The following is a 26,459-nucleotide window of genomic DNA, read 5'->3' on the forward strand; positions in this document are numbered from 1 at the left end:
AAATTGCCAACATCTGTTGGATCATGGAAAAAGCAAGAGAATTCTAGAAAAAACATCTACTTCTGCCTTATTGACTACGCCAAAGCCTTTGACTGTGTGGATAACAACAAAATGTGGAAAATTCTTAAAGAGATGGGAATATCGGACCACCTTACCTGCCTCCTGAGAAATCTGTATGCAGGTCAAGAAGCAACAGTTAAAATCGGACATGGTACAATGGGCTGGTTCCAAATTGGGAAAGGAGTATGTCAAGGCTATATATTGTCACCCTGCTTATTTAACTTATATGCGGAGTACATCATGTGAAGTGCCGAGCTGGATGAAGCCCAAGCTGGAATCAAGATTGCCAGGAGAAATATCAGTAACCTCACATATGCAGATGGCACAACCCTTATGGGAGAAAGCAAAGAGAAACTAAGGAGCCTCTTGACAAAGGTGAAAGAGGAGAGTATAAAAGCTGGCTTAAAAGTCAACATTCAGGAAACTAGCATCATGGCATCTGGTCCCGTCATTTCATGGCAAGTAGATAGGGAAACAATGGAAACAGTAACAGCCTTTATTTTCTTGGGCTCCAAAATCACTGTAGATGGTGACAACAGCCATGAAATTAAAAGACTCTTGCTCCTTGGAAGAAAATCTATGACAAACTGAGACAGCGTATTAAAAAGCAGAGACATTACTTTACTGACAAAGGTCCATATAGTCAAAGCTATGGTTTTTCCAGTAGTCATGTATGGATGTATCAGTTGGACTATAAAGGAAGCTGAGCGCTGAAGAACTGATGGTACTGAACTGTGGTATTGGAGAAGACTCTTGAGAGACTGCAAGGAGATCAAACCAGTCAATCCTCAAGGAAATCAACCCTGAATATTCATTGGAAGGACTGAAGCTGAAGCTCCAGTACTTTGGCCACCTGATGCGAAGAGCTGACTCATTGGAAAGACCCTGATGCTGGGAAAGATTGAAGACAGGAGGAGAAGGGGACGACAGAGGATGAGATGGTTGGATAGCATCACTGCCTTGATGGACATGAGTTTGAGCAAGCTCTGGGAGATGGTGAAGAACAGGGATGTCTGGTGTGCTACAGTCTATGGCATCAAAAAGAGTTGGACACGACTGAGCAATTGAACAACAACAAAAATAATACATCAGAATTGATATCTTTCTTTTTGTTTATAAGTTTATTCTCCTTCTTCCACATATCCTGTAGATTCACCATACTAATTATCCAAGGCTAAATGACCATTGAGACTTTAATTTGGCCATATGTTTTCTTACACAAACTGTTATTTTTAATATTTCTTTGAATTTGTCATGGAATCCCAAATTAAGATTTTCTTTTATTCTCCTATATGGGAATGATTAGGGCTTTATTGGAGCTGTTTTTACTTACCACACTGTTTGCTTTCTCCCTTCCTGCCTCCCTCCATCTCTTGTTTTTAACTACGGATTACTACTTTTTAGGACATTTTTGTTCTCTTTTTCTTAATACCTAACCTGTAATTTCATATGCAGTCTTCACTTATATTTTTATTTAAATTATAGATAGTTGAAGTCTCGCATGATCCATTTATACAAATATTTCCATTAATGGTGTTCATGCTCCACAATTCTATGAGGATGTTTCTATATTCCTGTGTGTGGAAACTTGCCCTTGGTGAGATATATAAGAAATTTAGATTCAAAGTGAAACTTTGAATAGCAGCACATACAAATACAGATATTATTTATGATGTAATTAGTGGCATCTTCTATAATACATCTCTGAAACAAAAGTTTAAGTACTGCTGAATCAGTTTTCTTTTCTTTAGGTTGATAGTCAGTTACCAGGGACAGTGTTCCCTGTTGTATTTCATCCTGTGGCCCCTCCAAAATCTATTGCTTTGGATTCAGGTAAGAAAAAATCAAGTTGAGATATACCCTATATATAAAAGTTGAATAGGTATCATTTTGACCTACTAGAAAGCTTGATTGCCTTTTTCCTGTTTTCTTTCTTCCTTTTAGAGCCCAAACCTTTCATTGATGTTAGTGTCATCACAAGATTTAATGAGTACAGTAAAGTCTTACAGTTCAAGTAAGTAAAGATACCCTTGTTCATATGAAGGAATTTAAAATGAGAATCTACTTTGAAAATATGTTTGGAAAGTGACTTTTGTATAAAAATTATTTCCACCTGAACATATCAGTCTACTTTATAGTCAAGTGATTTTTGATGTTAAAACTTATTTTAATAATAGCCTCTATATTTTTTAAAGTGTAAAATTCCTTCAACCACTTCTTCCCCTTTGTAACTTCCATGGAATATAAAATAGTGAAATATAAATGATGTGTTTGTGAGGTGTGTTCTTTAATTCCCGTGGACTTTAAAAATTAGATAATACATACTACATCATCATTGTTCTTATATCTTCCATAACATGGTAAATAGAGAATTTGGAACTTTAAATGCTAAGTGTTAATATAGCAATATTACCCCTAGTGAAACTTTTACTTTAATTAAAAAAAAAAAAGATCTCAGTCTAAATAAACTTTGATCTTATTAACATAACCCTTGTTTCAGAGATCATGGAACAAGATCATGCTGTGGTTTTTGGCCAAAATCAAAGTTTTAACATGGAAAATTACAAGGTTTGATAAAATGCCTTTTTCATCTTTAATAAAGCTGTTTCTATTAAAAAAAATTTTTTTTTCTTAGGTACTTTATGGTTCTCATTCAGGAAATGGCCTTAAAAGTTGATCAGGGATTTCTAGGAGCTATTACTGCACTATTTACCCCAACAGCTGACCCTGAAGCTGAAAGAAAATGGGTAATGATTTTTATTTCTTGGGACTATCACGAAATAAAAAATTATATCAACATTGTTGTAGAAAAAAATTAAAATAGAAAATCTTGATTAATTTTTTTCAGACAGAGTTAATCCGGGAAGACTCTGATGCTATAAACACAGAATTAGTGGGGACCTCAGTGACTGATACATCCATTCTTAGTTTCTTTGAACATTTCCATATTTCTCCTATAAAGGTTTGTTGTAATTATTACTTTGAAAATTTGACAGAAGTATTGTAGAACTTTTAAAGGATCTGTATACAAATGTGGGTTTTAATTTGTTGTATCAAATATTTGGGGGGAATTTTGTTTGATTAATTGAAATAATTAAGACAGTTCTCTGTAACATATGTACAACCACAATTCCCACAGAGAAACCACCAGAGCATGATCTCTAGTCTTGAATTAATAACCCCTTTCTTCAAGGAAGAAGCTGACAAAAGCATTTCTTAATTAAGCAAAGAAGTGCTCACCAACATTTAATGTTGTGGTCGCACTTTGTAACTCCTCACTGTCTGAATAGAAAGCTATAATGGTTGTCCTAATTGGAATGCAAAAACGCTGAAGTTGCTGTTACACTGTTGATGTGGTGTTTTTCACCCTTCCAAAATTTGATTGTAACTAGGGGAGTGGAAAATTGGATACCTTTCACTTGCCTAATTTTGTCCTTTATGAACCCATTTCCTTGTCTCCTTTTGTTATTCTCTTTAGCTTTTCTAGGGAAAGGTGACTACTTGAGAATCCACAAATGCTATCAACCATAAAGCTCTAAACTTGTGTAATGGGCCAGATTTACAATTAAGTAACTCTTTAAAAATATTGATGATCCTTTACATTCTCAAAAACTGTTAACAGCACATTATTGTCAGTTGCATTCACCAATCCATTCAGCTAAATGAATAGATTTATAAAATGAAATTATTAAATTGATATATTAGTTTGGTGATATCAAACATATCCATAGTGTTAGGTTCGAAATTGATATTGTTTTATGTGGTGAGTTATACACAATTTCTTTTTCATTATTAAACGAAAATCAGTTCTTTATGAGATTGGACAATACCTTCAACAAATTGTTAACTGAAGACCTGCTGTTGAAGTTGCTGTTGAAGATATAAAAGGACTTCATGGGGTTTATAATCTCCATGGGGTATTAAAGATTTATAATTTGCCTGTACATATTGTGACTCAGTGGTAAAAATCCTACTGCCAAGCAAGAGACGCGAGTTCAATCCCTGTGTCAGGTTCAGTCCCTTCTCCCCTGGAGAAGCAAATGGCAACCCACTCCAGTGTTCTTGCCTGGGGAATCCCATGGACTGAGGCAGGTTACAGTCCGTTCAGTCACGAAGAGTCAGACTTGACTGAGGGACTAAATAACAACATTTTTAGGCACACTGGCAATTGTCCCATAAAGTTGAATAATTAAGATCATGAATGTCATGGTCATTTTCTTACTCTTTGGTGACTTTGCCCTAGGCAAAGATTGGATCTCTTTTCACCTAAGATTGCCTCTCCTAGATCCCAGCCCTCTCTAAGTCTGCAGATGGACAAAAGTCCACGTGAGAGAAAAAATCCAGCAACCAGGCTTTCCTGGCTTTTCCCCAAGTCCCCTCTGTTGAGCTCTCTGTTGATGAGGGAGAATGCCTAGAGAATTGGCAGAATGAGAAGTCAGAGTTACCTGCTTTACTTAACACACATTGAATCACCTTCTGCCTGTACCCTCTGGCACTGCCGCACTCATGTTGATACAGCACGAAGTAGAAGCTAAATGGGAATGTGAAAATCTCACGGTTGAGTCCTGAGTTGAAGGGGTTGTGGAAGATGAAAACCTTATTATTCTTTTAACCATTTATTTGGAACTTGCTAAAGTGTTGCCATAATTGTCATGCTGTTGTTACTTGTTATCCTGTAATTATACAGTAGCTATCCTTGTTAATTGTTACTGAAAGTTATTTCTTGTAGAAATGATTATCCATTATTTTGAGTTAGACTGCTGGTAGGCCAGTTGACATGTTTTTCCTCTTAAAATGATTATGCTGTTTTTGCAAAGTGGTTTTTTTTGGTTTCCTCCATATAAACACAATGTTATTTATAAAGTTTGAATAAAATTATAGTTCAGTTTTTGGGACAGATTGATTTGTATTTTACCAGAAAGTAAATATGAGGATCAGCGCTGTTCTGTGTAATAAATAGAGTAACATAATAGTTTTCTTTAGGATTGTAATTGAAAGATACATTTGTTTGTGTCTGGACAATTTGACATCGATGTATATAAATATTTTTGTTTTTAGAGTTCATTTATTGAACATTATTTTCCGGACAATTTGACATCGATGTATATAAATATTTTTGTTTTTAGAGTTCATTTATTGAACATTATTTTCCTTTTAGTTGCACTTGAGTTTGTCTTTGGGTTCTGGTGGTGAAGAATCAAACCAAGAGAAACAGGAAATGATTCCAATTCATTCTGTCAACCTGCTGTTGAAAAGCATCGGTGCTACTCTGACTGATGTGGATGACCTGATATTCAAGTAAGAGTTCTGTTGAAGTATGTTAGGTTTTTATACCAGGATGCTGTTTCTAGATATTCATTTTCTTCATTTGTGCTAGAAGTTACCTTAGAAAAGTGGTAATTCTTACTACTTACACTTTTAATAGTTTGGACCCATTCTAATTATGCTCTTTAGGTACACTTATCTTACTCATAAAGACAAGGTAAAGAGTAATATTTTCTTCAGTTATCAGCATCTAGATAATATATGAATATAGTATAAACACTGAATTATTTTAGTAGTATGTTATAAATGGACCATGTTTTAAGTGAAATTATATTTAGAAATATATAGCAGTAGGATTAGATTTCAGTATAATTTTATGGCAAAGTATAGATAATAGCTCCTTGCTACCTTTAATATAAGAATATTTGTGTGTGCCAGACACATATAAATTCAATGAATGTTTATTGAATTGAATATTCAACAGTGGTGTTAGAGAAAAAAATTCATTAATACTATTTTTACCTTGTACACTATCAAATTTTATAGGAATCAAAGGCTTAAACATTAAATTCAAATGGAAAGAGAAAGACTAAGGAAAAATAGAAGTTAATTGCTATCAAATCTGTGAATAAAAGGAAACCTTCCTATGTTTAAAAGCAATGGAAAAAATTCTGATGGAAAAATACAAAATTAATTTGACTACATAAAAATTAGACTCTTAAAATCAGTGAAAATAATTAAAAAGCAAAGAACTGGGATGATATGACAAGTATAGCAAGAGACTAATAATTTAATTTTTAACCTAAAAATTTCAGTGCCATAGGTACCAGAGAACAATGTGAGCTAATTCATAAAAGGGAAGATACAGTGGCTAATAGATATTAGAAATGTTTAGCTTTATTATTTATCAAAGAATATATGCAAATTAAAGCAAATTATCAAAGATTTCAAAACATGAGAAATCCTAGTACTAGAGAGAGGTGCATCTAAGAAATGGACACTTTTTTTTATCATATGTATGAGTGGAAAGGGATATATATCAAGAGTCTTAATGTTTTTGTAGTCGTTCACTCAGTAATTATTTTGGGTCGGAATTTGGTCAGAAAATAATTTTGAAATTCAACCAAAGTTATATTCAGAATACACATGGCAACTCTGATTATTACGTCAAAATTTAGAAATATCTGATCATGAAAGGATTGTTTGACCCATCCACATGATGGAATACTATGTTATTAAAAATGGTTACATAAAAATTTGAAAACCTAAAAGAATATTTATCTAAAATGTTGAGTATAAAAATGCATACAGAATGTTCTAATATTTTTCAGTTGCATGGAAAAAAAAAGAAAGAATTTGAAGTGGAAAATGAGGAAAAGAAAAAGCTTTAAAAAAAATTGTGTAGTGGGATTATGGTCAGCTTTTTACTCTTTATGTGTTTATGAAATATTTGCATGAGAATGTACTATTTTTATCATAGTTTTGGCATCCTAATATTTAAGATCTCAAATTATATGCACAAACCTAATTGTGACTTAGAAAGGATTAATTTATCTCTGAAATTTTAAGTCTTTTTTTTTTTTCCCAAAAAATAATCTTAGTACTTTTGACTCTTTCTCCTCCCAGACTTGCTTATTATGAAATTCGGTATCAGTTTTACAACAGAGATCAGCTCATGTGGAGTGTTGTTAGACATTACAGTGAACAGGTAATTTCCTGTCATATTAACAGTAGCTCATACGAAAGATACTTCATAAAATATCAAAGCAAAGCATTTATGTGTGATTGTAGTGTATGACATTTACCTAACTTACAGCAATTCACAATCTCATTACTTAGTAGTCTTCTGGAATGATTAATTTCTATTTCTTTAATTCCCCCCCCCCCAACTATATAAACCTTTTTAAAAGTTTCCTTTAGTGTGTTTTCCTTTTGCAGTTATACATTTACCACTTTGGGAAAGAATAGTGATTTAAGGGTCATTACATTTTTTTCCTTCAGTGACTATAGTTTCTAAGTGTAGTGTAGTAGAATTGCGAGGAAACCAAGTTCCTCTTACTGATGCCTGTTACTCCATGGTTTGAAGTCTGTACACAGAGACACAGTAGCTGTTTGGGGCCCTAGAGTACCATTGGGCTTCCCAGGTGGCGCTAGTGGTAAAGAACCCACCTGCCAATGCCGTAGATATAAGAGAGACAGGTTCTGTCCCTGGGTCGGGAAGGTTCCCTGGAGGAGGGCATGGCAACTCACTCCAATATTCTTGCCTGGAAAATTCCATGGGCAGAGGAACCTGGCGGGCTACAGTCCATGAGGTTGCAAAGAAGCAGACATGACTTAAGCGACGGAGCACGCACGCATGAGTACCATTGCTATAGGTGACATTCCTCTTGCCTTCCTCTGCTGAAAGGTCTTTTCTCTTATGGTGTTTAGACTTGTTTTTTACATGTTCAAATAAGGGTATTTTTTTCATTTGTCTTTTTGTTTTGTTTTGGTTATCAACCCACTTAGTTCATAGCAATACTGATAATAATGTAACAAAAATGAGTACCAATTACTGAAATATATGTTCATTTAATATGCATACTCAGCCATGCAAGGTCAGTATAATAGACCTCCCAGTTTACAGAAAAGACCAGGGCCTATAGAGACTACGTGACTTGTCCAAGGTTATGTAACTGACAAAAGGCTGACTTTGCCTCAAACCTGAGTTCTATCCCATTTGAAAGCCCCATGTAAAGTACGAGCATAATGCCTGGAACATAGTAAAACGTCACTGCAGAGCTTTCCTTTAACAACCTAATTTAGTCAGTATCCCACTTTTTCCACATTGGTTCATGATGAATTTTCTTACAACGGTTGCAAAGAACTTCATTTATTTATTTATTTATTTTCCTGTAGTTCTTGAAACAGATGTATGTCCTTGTATTGGGCTTAGATGTACTTGGAAACCCATTTGGATTAATTAGAGGTCTGTCTGAAGGCTTTGAAGCTCTTTTCTATGAACCCTTCCAGGTATTTGTCTTTTATTTATTTTAAGTGTAGTATAGAAAAATGGGTGTTCTACTTTTTATGACAGTTCATATTTTAATTGTATCTTGGAACTGAGTAATGTTCAAATACCAAGCATATCAATTTTATATATTTTTAAAATTACTAGAGATAACAGTAAAAGATTGTTTTAGAACTAACTGGGCACTTCTAGTATCGGGGTAATAAAGCATGCCTATGTTTTCTAGGGTTTAATGTAGTTGTTAGGAAGAGTGCTAAGTAGACTGAGAACATTTCAAAACTGTCTCACCACTGTGTAAAGAACTAATGGGCATTGAAAGCTGACTTTGTTTCATAGTCAAGCTTTCCTCTAACCTGTTCTCCTCCATTTAAAGGATCCAGGGTCCCAGTGTGGTGAGGGTTTCAGAAGGACACAGCAAAAAGAATAAATGGAAAAACAAGAGAGCCCAAGCTGTGTGAGCTCTTAGTCTTGCTGTCAGTGTGGCTTGGTTTAACAGTCTGGTGGCACTTGGTCTTGGAAGGCCAACTTCCAATTTTGAAGCCATGGATTTACTCCTCTCCAGTTTTTGTCATCTTAAAGTGTTTGCTAAGATCATGTGGGTTAAAAATATCTTCAGACATAGTAGGTGTTCCGTCAGGTTTTGCATTAGAAGGTGAAAACTGTCACCACAATGTTTACGTATCTTTGCAGATTCTGTATCTTCATGGAAACTCTGAAATACTAGATTCAAAGTCTTAAACGTATTTAAATTTTAAGTAGCAAACTTTTTTTATTTTCAACCAGGGTGCTGTTCAAGGCCCTGAAGAATTTGCTGAGGGATTAGTAATTGGAGTAAAAAGTCTCTTTGGACACACAGTAGGTATGTAGCACATATTTGTGTGTATGTATGTGTACAAATATAATTATTTATATTATTATAAGTTATTATTAAAGTCATTGTTTATAAAAATAAATGACTATGTTTAAGAAAAGAGGGATTCATTGTATAATAATCCTTCTAAAAGACATGTTCACTTGTTCTTAAATGGAAAATAATTTGACACTGACCTGCTGAGGTTTTTTTTTAATATGTCACAGATTTGTTAATCAGTGTACTTTCAATAGTTTTATTCCTCTTCTTGCTAAGTGGGAACTGAATACAATCAATATCTGCCCTTTTGTATAGGAAACAGAATTTTAAGCACCTGTTAGTTTCAAGTAGCCACATGCTATGTATTGCAATAATGCTCTTCAAGGAAACAGTGTGATTTACTTCTCTGGGCCTTTTGTTAGGTGGTGCAGCAGGAGTTGTATCTCGAATCACTGGCTCTGTTGGAAAAGGTTTGGCAGCAATTACAATGGACAAAGAATATCAGCAAAAAAGAAGAGAAGAGATGGGTCGGCAGCCTAAAGATTTTGGTGACAGCCTTGCCAGAGGGGGAAAGGGCTTGCTGCTTGTAAGTCTCCTGCTGAATCTTCAAGAAATACTAACTTACAGATACACTTTAGCATATGTACTGGTTGTTTGGCACTTGGAACACTGCTTGTGAGTAAAAGTCTGTGAGAGCAGCAGTAGTGATAAATTGCACACTTTCTGTTTCCTTTTTTGTTCTCCTTTCCGTTTATCACCATCAGTCTTACCCTCCCCACCCCCCAACCCCCGCCATTCCTAGACTTTGGTACTTGGGCTGGAGTGAAAACTATAATGATGGCAGATTAGCACTAGTGTGGAAGGTGGGGAAGTGGAGCAGAGGAATGTGGAGGTAACTGGAGGAAGAGAGTCATTGTCTTCAGGTCATCATCAGTCAACTGTTTCTATAGCAGGCAGGTGCACAGGTTATGGGTTATAAACCAGCAAATACCTTTCATTACTTTTCAGGACTATGCCATTTGATTATACAGGTAATATATGACTATCTTCCCTATGAGTAATTATAAGAAGTTCTAAGTTATTTTTCTTAAGTGAGTAATGGGAACCTAGGTAAGGCTATAAAGTACTCTTTGATTATCCCTCTCCTCTTCTGAGAGGTATCTAATCTTTTCAGTATAGTATACATCTTTCAGTTCTTTTTCTGTGTAATATGCAGCTGTTTTTAGTTACTAACACTACTTGAAAGTTATTTAAAGGATGTACAAACATTACTTCTTAAATTTTGAAATTAATTCAGTAGACTGTTAACTGCTGTGTTTGTGCCCATGATTTGTAATGTGTATTGTCTCCTCTAAAGCACTTTATTTGTCAGGTTACTTGCTGTCCATGAGAGGTCCCTTCATTTTCAGTTTTCCACACTTGCACTAAATTATGGAGTAACTTCATTGGAACTTATAATTAGATCTCTAATTTTCTCAACTCATTCATTTTACTGATATGGAAACTGAGGCTTAAAGAGATTGCATCAACTAGAGAATCCCATGGACAGAGGAGCCTAGTGGGCTAATGTCCACTGGGTCTCAATGAGTTGGGCATGACTGAAGCGGCTTAGCACACACGCATGCACGCACATCAACTGGTGATTGGTGTCAGAGTCAAATGTAAAAAAATTTCACCTTATTTACTCTTCTGTCTATTATAAAGTTCTGCTTCTATAAAGTGCTTCATTTAATATGTGCTGTGAGGTAATATTTTAAAAATCAGAGAACTCACTTATATGTGCATATTCTCTGTCAAGTCCTTGTTTAAAAAAGACAAGTTATTCCTGTAATAATATGTCTGTAGAGACCTCTAGTGGTTGGTTTAAAATTAAGCACCTTCCATTCAGGGTTGACGTGATCTATGATTTCTCTCTCAGGGAGTCGTTGGTGGAGTGACTGGAATAATAACAAAGCCTGTGGAAGGTAGGTTGAGAATGTTTCCTTTCTGTAAAAAGTCTGAAGAGTTGATACATGGTAAAAGTAATAGATGTTATTGTTAGACTAAATTTTGTTGGACCCTCAATAGCAATTGACCTTTTTTTTAATCCTAGTTAAAAAAGCATATTACTTTATTCAGTACAATCCCTATCAAAATCCCAGTAGCTTTTTTTTCAGAGATTGATGAACTGATTCTAAAAACTATATGGGAATTCAGGGGAACCTTGAATAGCCAAAAATATCTGGGGAAAAAAAGAATGAAGTTGGAGGACTTATTCTATCCAATTGTAAAACTTACTGTAAAGTTAACGTAGCTATGACAGGTGTTGCTGACATACAGATACACATACAGAACAATGGAGTAGAATTCAGATTTCAGAAATATATCCTTATTGTTATGGTCAATTGAGTTTTGACGGGTGCCAAAATAATTCCTTAGAAAAAGAATAATCTTTTCAGCAAATGATTCTGGGACAACTGGATATAAAGATAGAGCTTATATATATGACCCAGCAATTCCGCTCTTAGGTATATACCCAAAAGAATTGAAGCCTCTGTTTGCTCAAAAACTTGTACATAAATGTTTATAAAAATATTACTCATAATAACCAGAATGTAATGGCAATCCAAATGTCCATCAACTAATGCATGGATAAACAAAATGTGGTATAAGCCATACAAATGGGTTAACATCCATTTATAAAAAGAAGTCAGGTATTGATATAAGTACAAAATGAATGAACCTTGAAAGCATGATTCTAAGTGAAAAAAAGCCAGTCACCAAAGGCCACATATTGTATGATTCTATTTGACTAGAACAGGCAAATCCATACAGATAGAAAATAGGTTAGTGATTGCCTAGATCTCCAGGGTAGGGAGGAAGGAGGTAAATTGCATAGAATTGGGAAGAGGATTTGGGGAAAATGGGAAATGATTGCTAATAGGCATGGGCTTTCTTTTGGAAATAATGCATATTTTCTAAAATTGATTATGGTGATAGTTGCACAGTTCTGAATATACTAAAAACATTTTATTTGCATACTTTAATGGGTGAATTATGTGGAATGTGAATTATATTTTAATAAAGTTCTTATATTTTTTTAAAAGTACACTTCTTGAAAAATCTCTTGATAGTTGGGAGTAATAATAATAATATTTTCTGATCAATTCTTAGATCCTCCAGTCATAGTTACTAACTAAACTTCTGGATCACTAGTTGTAAAACTTGAGTATGCCTTGGGATTGATTACCTTGGAGGTTTGTAAAACTGCAGATTACTGGCTGGGAGTGGGGCGTAATGATTTTGCATTTTTAATATACTTTGAAAACCACTGTTTTATCACAGGTTAGGATTAAATTTAACCTCTTGAGAAAGTCAGATTCTAGGAACTTCCTGGGTAAAACCATTCAGTATTTGACTTAGACTTTTGTTGAGTTCAGAGTTGCTGATTTTAAAATCTTTATACTTTGATTGTCTGGTTTTATGAAGGTGCCAAAAAGGAAGGAGCTGCTGGATTCTTCAAAGGGATTGGAAAAGGGCTTGTGGGCGTGGTGGCTCGTCCAACCGGTGGAATCATAGACATGGCCAGCAGCACCTTCCAGGGGATTCAGAGGTAATTAAATGTGCACTGTGTACAGGCCACGTGTCTATGTGCTGACTGTTGTTAGGAGTACATAACTATGCTAAATACTCTGCCTGCCCTTAAGGACCTTAACGTCTCATTGAGAGCTCTTACTGGTCCACAAGGTAGAGTGCCCCCAGGGAAGTGTAAGAAGAAACTTTTTTTTTTTTTATGGCTCAGTTTCTCTTTTATTTGACAAATGGTTATTGGTCCTTACTATATGCCAGGCACTGTGCTAGACACCATGGATACAAAGAGTGGATGGCCTACTCCCTGCCTTTATTATTAAGAAAAGGTGGCCCCAATTAAAATAAATTAATTTTAAAAAAAATAAATAAAAAAAAGGTGGAACATGAAGTCAAACTGACCTGGTTTTAATGCTTGTCACATTATTTTGGCAAGTTATTTAAAATTACTGTTTATCAAATAGTGATATATTGTGTTACATAGTGGGGCTTTCCTGGTAGCTCAGTTGGTAAAGAATCTGCCTGCAATGCAGGAGACCCAGGTTCAATCCCTGCGTTTGAAAGATCTCCTGGATAAGAAAATCGCTACCCATTCCAGTATTCTTGCTTGGGAAATCCCATGGACAGAGGAGCCTGACCAGCTATAGTCCCGGGGTCACAGGAGTCGGACAAGACTCAGCATAGTATTCATGGTTCATGTGTTACATGGTATAGTGGTTGAGTCAGTACCATAATACATTTATGTTATTTTCAAAGAGCCTCATGGGTTTTCTTATATATTATGTGTACTTACGCAGGGTGGCAGAGTCGACAGAGGACGTGTCCAGGCTTCGTTCCCCTCGCCTGATCCATGAAGACGGCATCATTCGCCCTTATGACCGACAGGAATCTGAGGGCTATGACATATTCGAGGTATAAATTCTGTTCTTCACGGTCATGCGTGAAATTGAATTTTAAAGATTTCTATGGTCAGAGCTTCATGGCTGGTTCCTAAAGTTCCTGATTCATGAACTACTTTTTTTTTTTTTTTCATGAACTTCTTTAAAGATTACACTGGAAACAATGGTATGCAGGGTAGAATTTGATTATTTATTTGTTTTATTTTATTAGCATAGTGTATTAAATAGGAGTAACTCATCGTTTTTTTCTTTTCTGCACTGGATCAAAGCTTTTTAGTGCAGAAAGGATAATGTTGAAAGTAGTCATAAGCTTTATTACTGTTTGTATCGAGCGCCTTTCATTTATGTTGTTAAAATTCAATCTCCTGCTTATAGCTAATTATTGCAATTTCACCGCTTCCTTTTCTCTCAACCAAATTCATTTATTTGGCCTGTATTGTAAATCTAGATTTATTCAGGTAAACAGAAGCTGGAGGAGAGAAAAAAAGATTATGGACAGTTATAATCTTTTTTGAAAACCTTGAAACTTTTTTGGAATTTTTTTGGCTTATATTTTAGTTTTAATTTTGTAACGTAAACAATATACACATATGTAAAATGCTATTCTCTCATGACTAGCTTTCCTCCAAAATAAAATTTATAATATTTTTCTACTTTGACTTTAAAATAAAATGACTCTTCATTGTTCTTAGCCTTTGGTTTTTATAGTATGTGATTACATTTTACCTTTCTGCATGCTTCTAACTTTATTTTCTTTCTTTTTCTGCCTACACAGCAAGAACTGGAAATACAGGAGTAAATGTTTTGTATACTACTGCTTGATTTCATCCTTAAAAATCAAAACAAACTGTGGTATTAATTGACTGTCCTGATTTATTTAGAGTGAGAGTCCATTTTCATGAAATTATCTTCACATTTCTTACCTCTCTCTGAACTTTTTATTGTAGTGGCTTGGCTACAGATAAAAACTGTGATATTCCTGGTAATATTGTACAGGAATAACAGGTCAATATAAAAGATTAAAAGATGCAGGAAATCAACTTTGTTTTACATTTAGTTGGAGGAATACCTTATTGAACTTTTACTATCATCCTGAGAATTTCACCTTTTCTTATGATATTCATATGCATTTCTGGTAAAGTTGCAAAAAAAAAGAATAATTCTTACGTCCAGTCTGTTTGTTCTTTATGTATATGAGTCCTGCCAATAGAATTACATAACTGTGTTTCATAAATCACCATAAATTTACTCAAGTTATGAAACGATTGGGGCATATATTTTGAGAAATGAAGTATCACTCACTCTGGGCTTCCTTGGTGGCTCCGTGGTAAAGAATTTGCCTGCCAATATAAGAGACTCAGGTTCAGTCCCTGGGTTGGGAAGGTCCCCTGGAGAAGGAAATGGCAACCCACTCCAGCATTCCTGTCTGGGAAATCCTGTGGACAGGGTAGCTTGGCGGGCCACAGTTTGTGGGGTCACAAAGATACAACTGAGCGACTAAACAACAACAGTCAGTTGCTCTGCATCAGTCCCTCAACCTCAAATAAGTGTTGGTGCATCAATTTTGAGAATTTATTTCCTTGCCTCTTTTTCTATTTTAACTTCTCTCTACTCCTGCTAGATAAATCTCAATCATTTTCTAATTATGTTATGTACAGTCTTAGCCTTTAGTATTTATACTTTTTAAAAATTAAGTCTCCTTATTGGTTATGCTTATTTAACAATAATTAGTTGTAATTAATGTAAACAGAAGTTGAGCATGTAATTAAGCAGATTACTTATGTGGCTTTTGAATTGATAGATTCAATCTCTTTTGCTTTTAAATCCTTCAAGAGAATCCATAATCCTAATGGAAATTAAAAAAATATAAACTATGATTTTGAAATTAGCGATCCCAGAGTAAATTTTCAACATGTTATATTTTGATTTCTCTTTTTTCTATAATTGATAAAAATGTTAGATTTAGCAGCATCTTATCTAACAACTTGCATGTTTCCCCCCAAAATTGAAAACAAATTATGAACTTAGATTTATTATGTTTTACATTTAAAGGGAATGAAGCTGTTAACATACAACTGTGCAGTTGCATTATATATTTTTAAACTATAGTTATCAAAATAATAAATTGAATGCTTCATATTTGAAGCAAGCACTTTAAAGAAGAATTTGTGACCCCGTGAACTGTAGCCCACCAGGCTCCTCTGTCCATGGGAGTCTCCAGGCAAGAATACTGGAGTGGGTTGCCATTTCCTTCTCCAGGGGATCTTCCTGACCCAGGGATTGAACCCAGGTCTTCTGCATTGCAGACAGATTCTTTACCATCTGAGCCACCAGGGAAGCTTCCTATTTGAAACAAGCACTTTACAAAAGAAGAATGACATCCAAAGACTAGCCTAAAATTGTAGCTGACAAACTTTTCTTGTGCCTAGATAATTGAGGGTTGGCAGAAATGGCGCCTCATATACAGTTTCTGTGAGAATCAAGCACAATAACTAATTCAAGATTCTGTCTTAAATCAGTTGTTCTTTCTTCTTAGGTAAAAGTAATATTTTTCAATTTTCCTGGAAATATTATTAATATAATTTTAATGAGACTTCTGGGGAAATTTTTTTCTTCATTGTGTACTTTTTGATTGTGTAGCTCTTTACATTGTTCTTTTCCTCATGATTTCCCTTTTTTCCAACCACATGTCAGTAAACACAAAACTTCAAGAAACTTTATTATTTTAGCTAAATATAGTCATTGTGTGTGATTCAGTAGTTTTTGTTAAGATGAGAACTGGAAGAAATAGAATGATTGTACATTAACAAAAGAGCTTGGTAACTTTTTTCCATGGATAGCAAGGGTAGGCATGGATAGTTAAGAAATTTAGGCTGTTTCATCCCTTGCTATCTTGCTGTAATCAGTTAGTTAGGAACAAAGTATTTGATTATCTAGACTGTGCTGGATATCCAAAAGAAATGAGACTTCTGTCCTTAAGGGACCAAGTATAACAAAATGTGTAAATACTAAAGAGCATTAAAGGGTAAAATTATATCCTCCTTAGTGCTTACTGTAATATGGGTACATTCTAAATAATTTGAAATAATTTGGGAATCTTTGGATTTACCCCCCCTTTTTTTTCTCCTGAGTATTGCTCTGCATTCTTTAAGAGTGAGCTTTGAAAGTTACTGAATTATATACTGTGTTTTCATAGGATATACTCTTCTACTTATCCTCTCTTCTCCCAGGATAATTACACACACACACACACACATATACTTACACAGAGACATATATGAAATTTATATATATATGTATAGCCAGTTTTTGTTTAATATTCCATCTTGATTCCCATATTTAATGATTATATAATATTTAAAATGGCATTCCTTGCTTTTTTGTCTTAATTATATTTTTCCTGGTTCTTAGAAATGCTTCATTTTCAATTCTTGCTTTATCATCTGTTGAGCTAACTTTACCTTGTATATTTGACTATTCTCAATTCTTGACATTAGAGCTGTTACCGTTATTTTACATTAATGATACTATGATACTATATTGATGTAGTAAACATCATTATACACATTGCTTTTTCATATCTTGTATTATTTCCTTCGAATTTACTTGAAAAAATTGAATGCTTTTGCTAAATATTATAAATTCTTCCAGTTGCATTTTTGGGAAGGGAGAGTGAATATTTTATAAACTCATCTGCCACAAAGACGGAATCTCAGAGTGTAGTGGGTCAGAAGTGCTGAAAACTAGGTTTCTATAATGTGTTATGGTGATAAAATATTCTTTAAAAGCTTTAGTTTTTTAAAGTGCAAAACTTAATAACTAATGAAAATACATACAAGATGGAAAATGAGTAGTATTGCACATTTCATCTCAAATCTAAATATTTTTATATATTTAAATTTCAAGGCTGAAAATAAATCTACTAAATTGTTGTATTCATTTATATTCATTTTAAAGGAATTAAGGTGTAAATATTAAAAGATATTAGTTAATTCACACAAGGAAGATGTGAAACAAGTAACTGTTAAATGCCACTTCTCTCTGAGATTCATTCTGAAGTTGAGATGTCCATTCTGAGGTTGAGACCCCCATTCTTTAGGGATTCATCTTTGTTGTTCACGGCTTTTCGTAATTGGTCAAAGAATGAGTGGGAACCAAGGATCTTTAAAAAAAAATTGTATATTTTACTATTGAAATAATAAACAAGTGTGCTTTCTCTGCTTGTGATTATTATTGATTATATTATCCTTTTGATAATATTGATGTTGTATTCTTGGTTATAAATTGTTATTATCTTATTTGTTAAGTATGTTTATATTTTCATATATTTTCTCTTCTAATTTTTAATTATGCATTATACATAATGTCAATAATATTTCATTAGCATTAATTGTAAATGTAACTTTATTGATATTTAATGTTTGTTGATTGAGGTCACAGCAGTTTTGAGATAGTTAAAAAAATGTATTTTAATGTGCTACTGTTTATACTTGAATTATTTTATGCTTGTAATTGTATTCAGTAATAAATTGTGCCAGCTGTTTGAAATCTTAGAAATTCTTCATGTTTGTATTAAGATTGCCATTAAGTTTTCTTTTCTACCAGGAATATAATTCTATTACATACTTGTACTCCTCATGCATGTTTAATATATAAAACCAAATATTCAGCAATATTAAATAGTTATCTTGAAATTTTATTATTTTTACTATTGTAGATCAGTGGTTCTTAACCTTTGAGAAAGACCACAGATCCCTTTAAAAATCTGAAAAATATGAACTGTCCTCTGGAAACAAGTTCAGAAACACATTTTCAAAATTTTGTATTTTTTTTTATGGTAGTTCATAGGCCTTCCAAAGTCCTTCCAAGGACCCCAGGTTAAGGACTTCTGGAATGTTCATGTCCAGTTTTATATTAATGTTTGTTCATATAAATGAAATTTGTGATTATTTCTGGTAAAAATATTTAAAAGTTTCAAAATTATCACACAACAAAGTGTATTTTATTAGAAGATCGCTTAGTAAGCATTTAATAGTTACTTGACTAAAGCTCAGTGAAAGTTTATTTATAAAAATGCTGTAAATATTTTTCTAGCTTCATGTGCCAATCTGTAGAATTGTGCTTTTGGTTTTAATAATTTTTTCCTAACTGGCACTAATATAGAGCATCGGAAATACTGTTCAGATGCATGTTACAACACAAATCTTGAGTCTTCTTTTCTTTTCAGAATCATGTCAAAAAGTTAGAAGGAGAGACTTACCGATACCACTGTTCTATTCCTGGGAACAAGAAGGCAAGCCTTATGGTTACAAACAGGTATTGACTTCAAGTGACATCTTTTCAAATGCTAACTGTATATATTATAAGAATTTTGGAGACTAAAATGACAGTGGATTTAGATAACTATGCTTCAGCTGGAAAATGTTTATTGTCATTGTTGTTGTTTAGTCACTAAGTCGTGTCTGATTCTTTGTGACCCAATGGACTGTATCCCGCAAGGCTCCTCTGTCCATGTGATTTCCTAGGCAAGAGTACTGGAGTGGGTTACCATTTCCTTCTCCAGGAGATCTCGATCCAAGGATCGAACCTACATCTTCTGCATTGGTGGGTGGATTCTTTACCCCTGAGCCACCTGGGAAGCCCTGTTCATTGTCATAGAATCACAGAAATTCAGGTCTGGATGGTTTCTTCGAGATCATCTGTTCTGACCTTCTCATTTTGGAGATGCTGAAACTGAGACCAAGCGTGGTCTAGAGGCTTAACCAAGATACACAATTTCTGAGAGACAGTCGAGTAGACTATAAGTGCAGTAGTGATACTTTTATATGTGAACTGTACATCCAGCTGTGGAGGATGAATTTACTTTTTCTCACTAGGTTTTATTTTGGATGATGAGCATACCTTTTTAAAAGTATGTTGTTTTATCTTTGTGTTACATTTTCTTTCTAAATATTTTGGGAGTGGTAGATAATTTTTCCCAATAAAAGAACTGGGACTAAACTACTGTTTATTTTCCTGAGATCTACCCTACATCACTTATTCTAATTACAGATAAATAATTTTCAAAACTTTCTAAGTTATGTATTTTTTAGGACTAAATAAAGCAAAGCACTTCAGTAGGTAACATCTATATTTTTACTACTGTAGATTTCTTACTACTGTATTTAAATGTATTTAGGTAGGAAGAAGAGAAAGGAAAACTTTAGAATTCAGGCTTAAATCTACAAACTGTTTCTAAGAGAGAGTTAGCTAGTCCTCTGATGTGCCCATTAATTAAGTCAAAATATTCACAGAACAATCTAAAGAGTAGTTTTTATACTTTTTATGTAATTCCATACTAAGCAATGGAAACCCATCTTTTGGGGGTTGTATGTAATATTTTAGTAGTTGTTTGATTTAGGCATTTGGTAGGAATATTAACATGTACATTATACATCTATTTTTCTTCAGGTAAGTTGAAAAATCATAGTAATTTCAAATCGGATCACTTGTAGAGATTTTCAGGAGACAATTAGAAAAATAACATTCCTGACCAGCGCAGTGAGTTACTCTCCCTTAGATATGAAGGGAGAGCCTTTAGAGACCAGGGTTGGATGACTGAAAGTGAAAGAAAAGGGAATACTAGATGACTTCGCTGGTTTTTGGCTTGAGTACCATTTACAGTAGTTTGGAGGAAAAGATGATTACTTGTTTCCATTTTGAACTTCATGAGTTTGATATAGCTTTGAGATATCAAAGTAAAGGTCAAGGAGATGTTTAGAGATAGGTATAGGTGTAGATACTTGGAGTTTGGATAAAGATCTGGAGTTGAGATCCGAGAGACCATCCTGAGAAAAAGTGTCATTCAGAAGACCAAGATTTGAACTCCAGGAAACGTGGTGCAAGAGGGGAAAAGTGAAGGAGATTGAGGGCAGCAGGAGGGCAATAGTATTGTCGAAATGGTCAAGAGTAGAGTTTTGAGACAATCAAAATGGTGAATTGCGTTTGATGCAGTGATTTGTATTAGTTATCTTTAACTCTTATCTCTATCTTCTGATTCTCTACTAGGCAGGAGGCTGGGGGTAGGGGAGCTGGAGTCCACTTCATAAAGACTGTTTGGAATGGGTAGGGGTGTTGGAGGTTGTTGCAGTGATTGGAGGCACTGCAGGCACTTGATAGGCTGAGGCCCTGAACGCTGCACTTCCTACAGTGCTCGACACAGTCCCAAATACACCCACAGCACCTGTGCAGAAAGATACAGTGCCCGGGGTCTGTATCAGTCCTTACCCCATCAGTCACTGAGTTCATTCACCCCTACCTTCTAAACATCTAAAATCTCTTTCTTCTTGTCACAGCCACCACATTAAATGAGGCTCTCACTGTTTCCTGATTGGACTGTTACGGTCACTTCCCACCTTCATTGTCTACCCCATCTCTCCTCCATTGGTCATGACTCTTCAATAAGAAAATTTATCATATCATTTCCGTCATCTGTAGATTAAAGTCAGAATTTCTTAACAACTTCTGCTACCCCCTCAACCCCACCCCCCAAAAAAGAAAAAAACCTCCAAGAGCTGGCGCCAAGCTAATTTTCTCACCTCTGTATATGTCCAGTACTCCAGCTGCAGACCTCCATGTTCCTCAGATAAATCTTTCCTTTTTTGTACTGCCGTATATGTTACTGCACTCTTCCCTTTGTTTAGAGTATAATTTCCCTTTCCTACCTAGAAGACGTCCTCCTTTCAAGAATCAGCCCTTACCCTACCTAGTTCATCAACAGTCAGTCCCTCCCTCCTGTGTGCCAAGAGAATTTTCTACACACTCCATTAGTATTCTTGGGCTTCCTTTGTGGCTCAACTGGTAAAGACTCCGCCTGCAGTGCAGGAGACCTGGGTTCGATCCCTGGGTTGAGAAGATCCCCTGGAGAAGGGAAAGGCTGCCCACTCCAGTATTCTGCCCTGGAGAATTACATGGACTGTGTAGTCCATGGGGTCACAAAGAGTTGGACATGACTGAGTGAATTTCACTTCCCCTTTCAGCCTATAATACCTCTCAAGTAGAAAGCCCCAGTCTTTGTTTCTCTGGCACCGAGCACATTTGTAGACTGAACAGCTCTCCTTTCCTAGTGTTGCTTTCTGTTATAGAAACTTTGGAATCAAGTATAGTTATATCAGTACCTAATCTGAATCACACACGGGGAAATCAATGTGGTTGCCCTTTAAGGATTCTGTGATTTTTTTTTTTTTTTTAATTGCTGTTGAGTAAAATGAGCTGCTCACTCTGTGATATAGTACATCAGTATCAAAATGTTCAAACCTGATATTTATTAGTAGGCCGAACGTGATTCTTTGCTGACGTTTGAAGTTTGTGACATTTCTTTCCTGATTAGAAGCCATAACATGATTGACAGTAAAAAGCAATTAATAATTTTCCAGGTAAAACATTTTCAGGGGCTTCTGCCTCTGTTACTTCCCGGATGAAAGTACAGCCTGTTCCTTATGTGTTTTAAAGAGAATGATTTCAGTTTTCTGCTCGGTTTTTTAAAAATGACCCTTTCCTCAGTTTTGCAAGATTGGCAGAAGGAGGATTTTTGAAGTTCTGCTATGTTAGTTGCGCTGTATTTGCTCTTTATTTGACAGTTACCTTTTTTTCTTTTAATGTGAAGCATACATTTTTTTAGTGTGCCAGGTTATATTGCTTACTGAGCAAGTAATACCTATCGCATCTAGTAGAGTGAAATATTAGAATAATTAACTGTCTTTATCAATACCTATATATTTGTTTCCTTTTGCAAAATAGGCGAGTTTTGTGTGTAAAGGAAGTTGAAATCCTAGGCCATATGTCCATAGACTGGCAATATCTATTTGAAGATTTTGTACGGTCTCCTACTGTCGATGGAAATCTGCTCAAAATATCAGTTGAGGTAAGAAAACATGAATCACACACCTTTAGAGTCAAAAATTTGTTAAATGAATAGAAACTAGGAGTGCTTTCTGACTCTTGTTTTACAGTTAACTGCATAAAGTATTTGAAGGATTGCTATTATTATCATATGCTGAAAAGTAAAGGAAGATGTAATTTGTGTTCTGTACTTCATTTTCTGGCAGTCCTTGATTGCACGAGTGAAATATTAAATCTGTTCACTGAAAGAGTTAGGTTCTTTTTTGGTAGAAGAATGGAAGTGAATAAAAATGTTTGTTTGTTTGTTTGTTTTACTTCATATGGATATGATTTTGCTATAATATAAAATACTTCTGGAAAGATTCCCTGTTTTAGGATTTAAGGAGATTATTATAAACATTATGTCTAGAACACTCACATTTAGTAATGTTTGGCATTTATAGAAGACTAATGCATTTTAAGTATGTAATAATGCTCATGTCTTTTCCTCTCCATTTTCTGTGGAAAAACTTTTTAATTGTATAGCAAGTAATTAGCAAAAATGATACCCTATCTTTTGCTTAAGTCTCAAACTCATTTTACTTTGTAATGTATAATTTTTCTTATATACAATATAATTCTATTTTCACCCTTTAAAAAAAAAAGGTAGAAATTGTTATTCCAAAGATGGTAATTTCTATATTTTTTCCTAAGCAATAATTATGTTATCTCTATTACTGAAACTATCTGAAAAATTCTTACTGAATTATAAAATTCAATAGTTAGAGATGTAAATACTGCTATCCTTTAATTTATGTTTCCTTTCTTTTCATAGAAGTTTACAAGTAAAAGAAACCACTTATGAAACCATGCCATTTTGTATTTCAGCCTTACCTCATTGTAGAGCTTCAAAACTGAAAGAGTGCCTTGGTATATGAAACATAGTTTTCAGACCACTGAAAGGCTGTGTCTTTCCTGTCAGTATGCATGTGTATTACAGTTCTCTCAGTTATCACTTTCCTTTCACATCAGTGGTGAGAATTGACTCAGTGTACTTTACATTATGTAAGAATTTTATCTGTCAGCCAAGGAGAAGAAGGGAGGGTTTTTGATTTGTCAGATGTGATGAGTTATCAAGTGGTATTTCTGTACACTATTTATCATTGCCTGCAGAAAGCCATCATTTTATGCAGATAGATGTATACTCATCCAATTTCATAAATTCTAACAAGTCACATATGGAGTCACTATCCTTTACCAAAAATGATTTGTTTCTTATCAGACCTGAATATGTGTATTTGGTTAGTCTGCTGATTATAAAATAGAGTTGACATTTAAGCATTCAATTAAAGGTTGTAGGTTTTTTTCCTTCCCCATAATAATTTCTTTTCTGTCATTATTTGTTTTGAAACAGAAACAAGGTCTGTTCCAAAAAAAAGATAATGCCAATCAAGGCTACATTCAGAAAATTTACCTGCGGGATACCACCACAGCAGAGGTAAACGATTTATTTTAAAGAATGCCCCCTCCTTTTTTTAGCTTAAAGACAAAAAAAAAAAAAAACCTGTTATAATTAGCAACAGTCATTACTTTTCCCAAAAGATCTTCAAGTTAAAGCTTTGGATGGATATATAAGCTTGGAATAATATGCTGTGGGCAGACTGGTCTTAGCATGACACGTACTGTGTATTCTTCATTGTGGACCTGTGTGGGCAGCTCGTACCGTTGAGCTCCACCATATGAGCCTGTACTTGTCTTTACCATTTGTGATAAATATTTTGTTTTCCAGAGAGCATGTCATGCCATTGAGGAAGCACAGTCAATGAGACACCAGCAAAAACTGATGAAGCAATCATCACTGAGAATTCTCAGGCCCTAAGTACTGTCTTGATCACAGATCCTAGGGGCTGCTGCTGGGAGAAGAACCAATCACCGTCTTGTCTGTAAACCACTCTTCATTATCTTGCTAAAGAGAATTTTTCAAGGAATCCTTTAATTTTGGAATTTTTTTCTAGAGTAATTCGTTTTCCATTTCCCCCCTAGTTTTGGCTCCAGTTTGGCTGTGTGTTTGATAGCAGTCCATATCTACACTGCCTCCTGATGGTCCCGTTAAAGAAATACCACTTTAAATTCAGAGTGAAATTTCAATGAATGTTAAAATTGTGGAACAAGGGTAATAAACTTGTTTTTAATTAAAACCCCTATTAAAAAATAAGAAAGGAGCTTAGAATGACTAGTGTTCTCTGAGAGCTTTTTAGACAGTTGTGTCTTTGGACAAAATGTTGTATATTTTGTTCAGTAATTGAACTGATGTAACATTTTTGGTAAACTGAGTGGTTGACTTAAGAAAAACCACTGAAAGGAGAAATGACATGTTTTTTTGTTTTTTTTTTTCAGGAAAACATTGTTTTCTCCTAATAAAAACATGTTTTGCTCTGGCGCTTATTTTTCTTCCTTGCACTATAATATAAAGACAAAGGAAAATCAAACCTCAAAATATCTGTACTCTGTTCTCTGGAAGTTTTGGGAATTATTTACATGAACTTATGTGGCACAATTATAATGTGCTGATGCATGAAAATATTGCACTTTAAGTTTTTCAAGGGTCAGGCATGAAAAATTTAATATTTTTGTATACCTAGAACTTGTTTTTTATAAGTTGGAAGATTTTTAAGGGCATCATAACTTAACACTTAATTTTAACGCATACCCAGAAATGTATTTTAAATACTTTGTAGGAAGAATGAAAAATCTCTAGTTGCTTTATATATGAATGAAATAAGGCATTTAGCAACACTGTGGGAAAATCATTGGTTGATGTGTCCTTTGAGCGAGCAGGCTCAGTTCATTTTTTTCTTTCTGCATCTTGTTTATGCTGGTTAGAGATGCAGTGCCTATTAAAGCTTTTTTAAAAATGCTCAAAAGTTTTTCATTTCTGTGGATGAATCCTAAAATTGACTCATGTTTTTTAATATGATGTTTACTTAAAGTCACTGAAATGAAATGAAGTTGTGCACAAACTTGGTTTGCTGTGTTTTGTTGATATGTGTGGTAATATTTCTGCAATCCTTATTCATGTTTTTTAAGACTGGTCTTAAAACTTCAAAAAATTTTCCTAGTTGTAAACTTACTGTGGGCTCCAAAACAAAGGGTGTAATAACTAATGCCCTAAATATTTGATTCACCTATTGTGATCTTTGCCTTTCCAGCATCACTTTTTTTCTGTCAAGAAACTTTTAACTTTTAAGTAGAATTTCTGTATCAGTGATTAATTGCAGTTTATTCAAGTGTACTTATATTTTGTGTCTTTAAAAGTGACTTAATCAGGAATTTGAGATACCTAGTTATATTTTTCATAAATCACAGCTATTGACAATATCCCGAATATTAAAGTAATTGTATTGAGAGCATGTACAAAACATTGAACTAAGAAAAATTAATTAGTGGAAACCCAGAAATTCATCATCTCAGTTGGCTTAGAAATAAACTTCCAAATATTTGTACTGTTTTTATTTGATTTAATCCCCTGGGTGAGAAGTAATTCATTAGTAAAGGGTAATAATGTCTTTTGTATTTTTTAAAATGCTCTGGGAGTCAACTGCTTGCATATGAACTATTGAGAGAAATTAAACATTTGGTGCATTGTTTGCAAGTGTGAAAACCTTGTGGGTTTGTGTTTCATATTCAGTAATATTTGCTTTTACTTTTTGTGACACATTAGATTAATAGTTATGGAAAGCTTTTTAAAAATTTTTATTGCAGTATAGTTGAATTATAATGTCATGTTAATTCCTGCTATACGGCAAAGTGACTCAGCTTGTGTGTGTGTGTGTGTGTGTGTGTGTGTGTGTGTGTATATTCTTTTTCATCTTCTTTTCCATTATGGTTTGTCACAGGATATTGAATATAGTTCTCAAGAGCTTTCAAAGATGCTGAGCAGGAGAAGGAT

The 26,459-nt window shown here is 34.4% G+C and overlaps 1 protein-coding gene across 4 annotated transcripts in view; it reads left to right on the forward strand.

Moving 5' to 3' along the window:
- The window catches only part of VPS13C (vacuolar protein sorting 13 homolog C), a 173,226-nt gene extending 147,055 nt beyond the window's left edge, over nucleotides 1-26,171 (forward strand). For 2 of the 4 annotated variants that reach the window (XM_081507564.1, XM_081507565.1), the window contains 16 exons: nucleotides 1,812-1,893; nucleotides 2,005-2,074; nucleotides 2,696-2,807; nucleotides 2,909-3,022; nucleotides 5,219-5,358; nucleotides 6,952-7,033; nucleotides 8,224-8,337; nucleotides 9,119-9,194; nucleotides 9,608-9,771; nucleotides 11,104-11,149; nucleotides 12,654-12,777; nucleotides 13,550-13,664; nucleotides 18,879-18,967; nucleotides 22,430-22,553; nucleotides 23,925-24,008; nucleotides 24,300-26,171. In XM_081507564.1, the coding sequence (XP_081363690.1) occupies nucleotides 1,812-1,893; nucleotides 2,005-2,074; nucleotides 2,696-2,807; nucleotides 2,909-3,022; nucleotides 5,219-5,358; nucleotides 6,952-7,033; nucleotides 8,224-8,337; nucleotides 9,119-9,194; nucleotides 9,608-9,771; nucleotides 11,104-11,149; nucleotides 12,654-12,777; nucleotides 13,550-13,664; nucleotides 18,879-18,967; nucleotides 22,430-22,553; nucleotides 23,925-24,008; nucleotides 24,300-24,389 (1,626 nt within the window). In that variant the 3' untranslated portion in view covers nucleotides 24,390-26,171. Of the gene's footprint in view, nucleotides 1-1,811; nucleotides 1,894-2,004; nucleotides 2,075-2,695; nucleotides 2,808-2,908; nucleotides 3,023-5,218; nucleotides 5,359-6,951; nucleotides 7,034-8,223; nucleotides 8,338-9,118; nucleotides 9,195-9,607; nucleotides 9,772-11,103; nucleotides 11,150-12,653; nucleotides 12,778-13,549; nucleotides 13,665-14,426; nucleotides 14,507-18,878; nucleotides 18,968-22,429; nucleotides 22,554-23,924; nucleotides 24,009-24,299 lie in introns of those variants that run through there. The other 2 variants (XM_081507566.1, XM_081507567.1) reach the window with 1 other exon arrangement.
- Nucleotides 26,172-26,459: the final 288 nt, after the last annotated feature.

The sequence above is a fragment of the Giraffa tippelskirchi genome, chromosome 7 (genome assembly GCF_054371585.1).
Source record: "Giraffa tippelskirchi isolate mGirTip1 chromosome 7, T2T-mGirTip1v1.2.pri, whole genome shotgun sequence".
Lineage (NCBI taxonomy): Eukaryota > Metazoa > Chordata > Mammalia > Artiodactyla > Giraffidae > Giraffa > Giraffa tippelskirchi.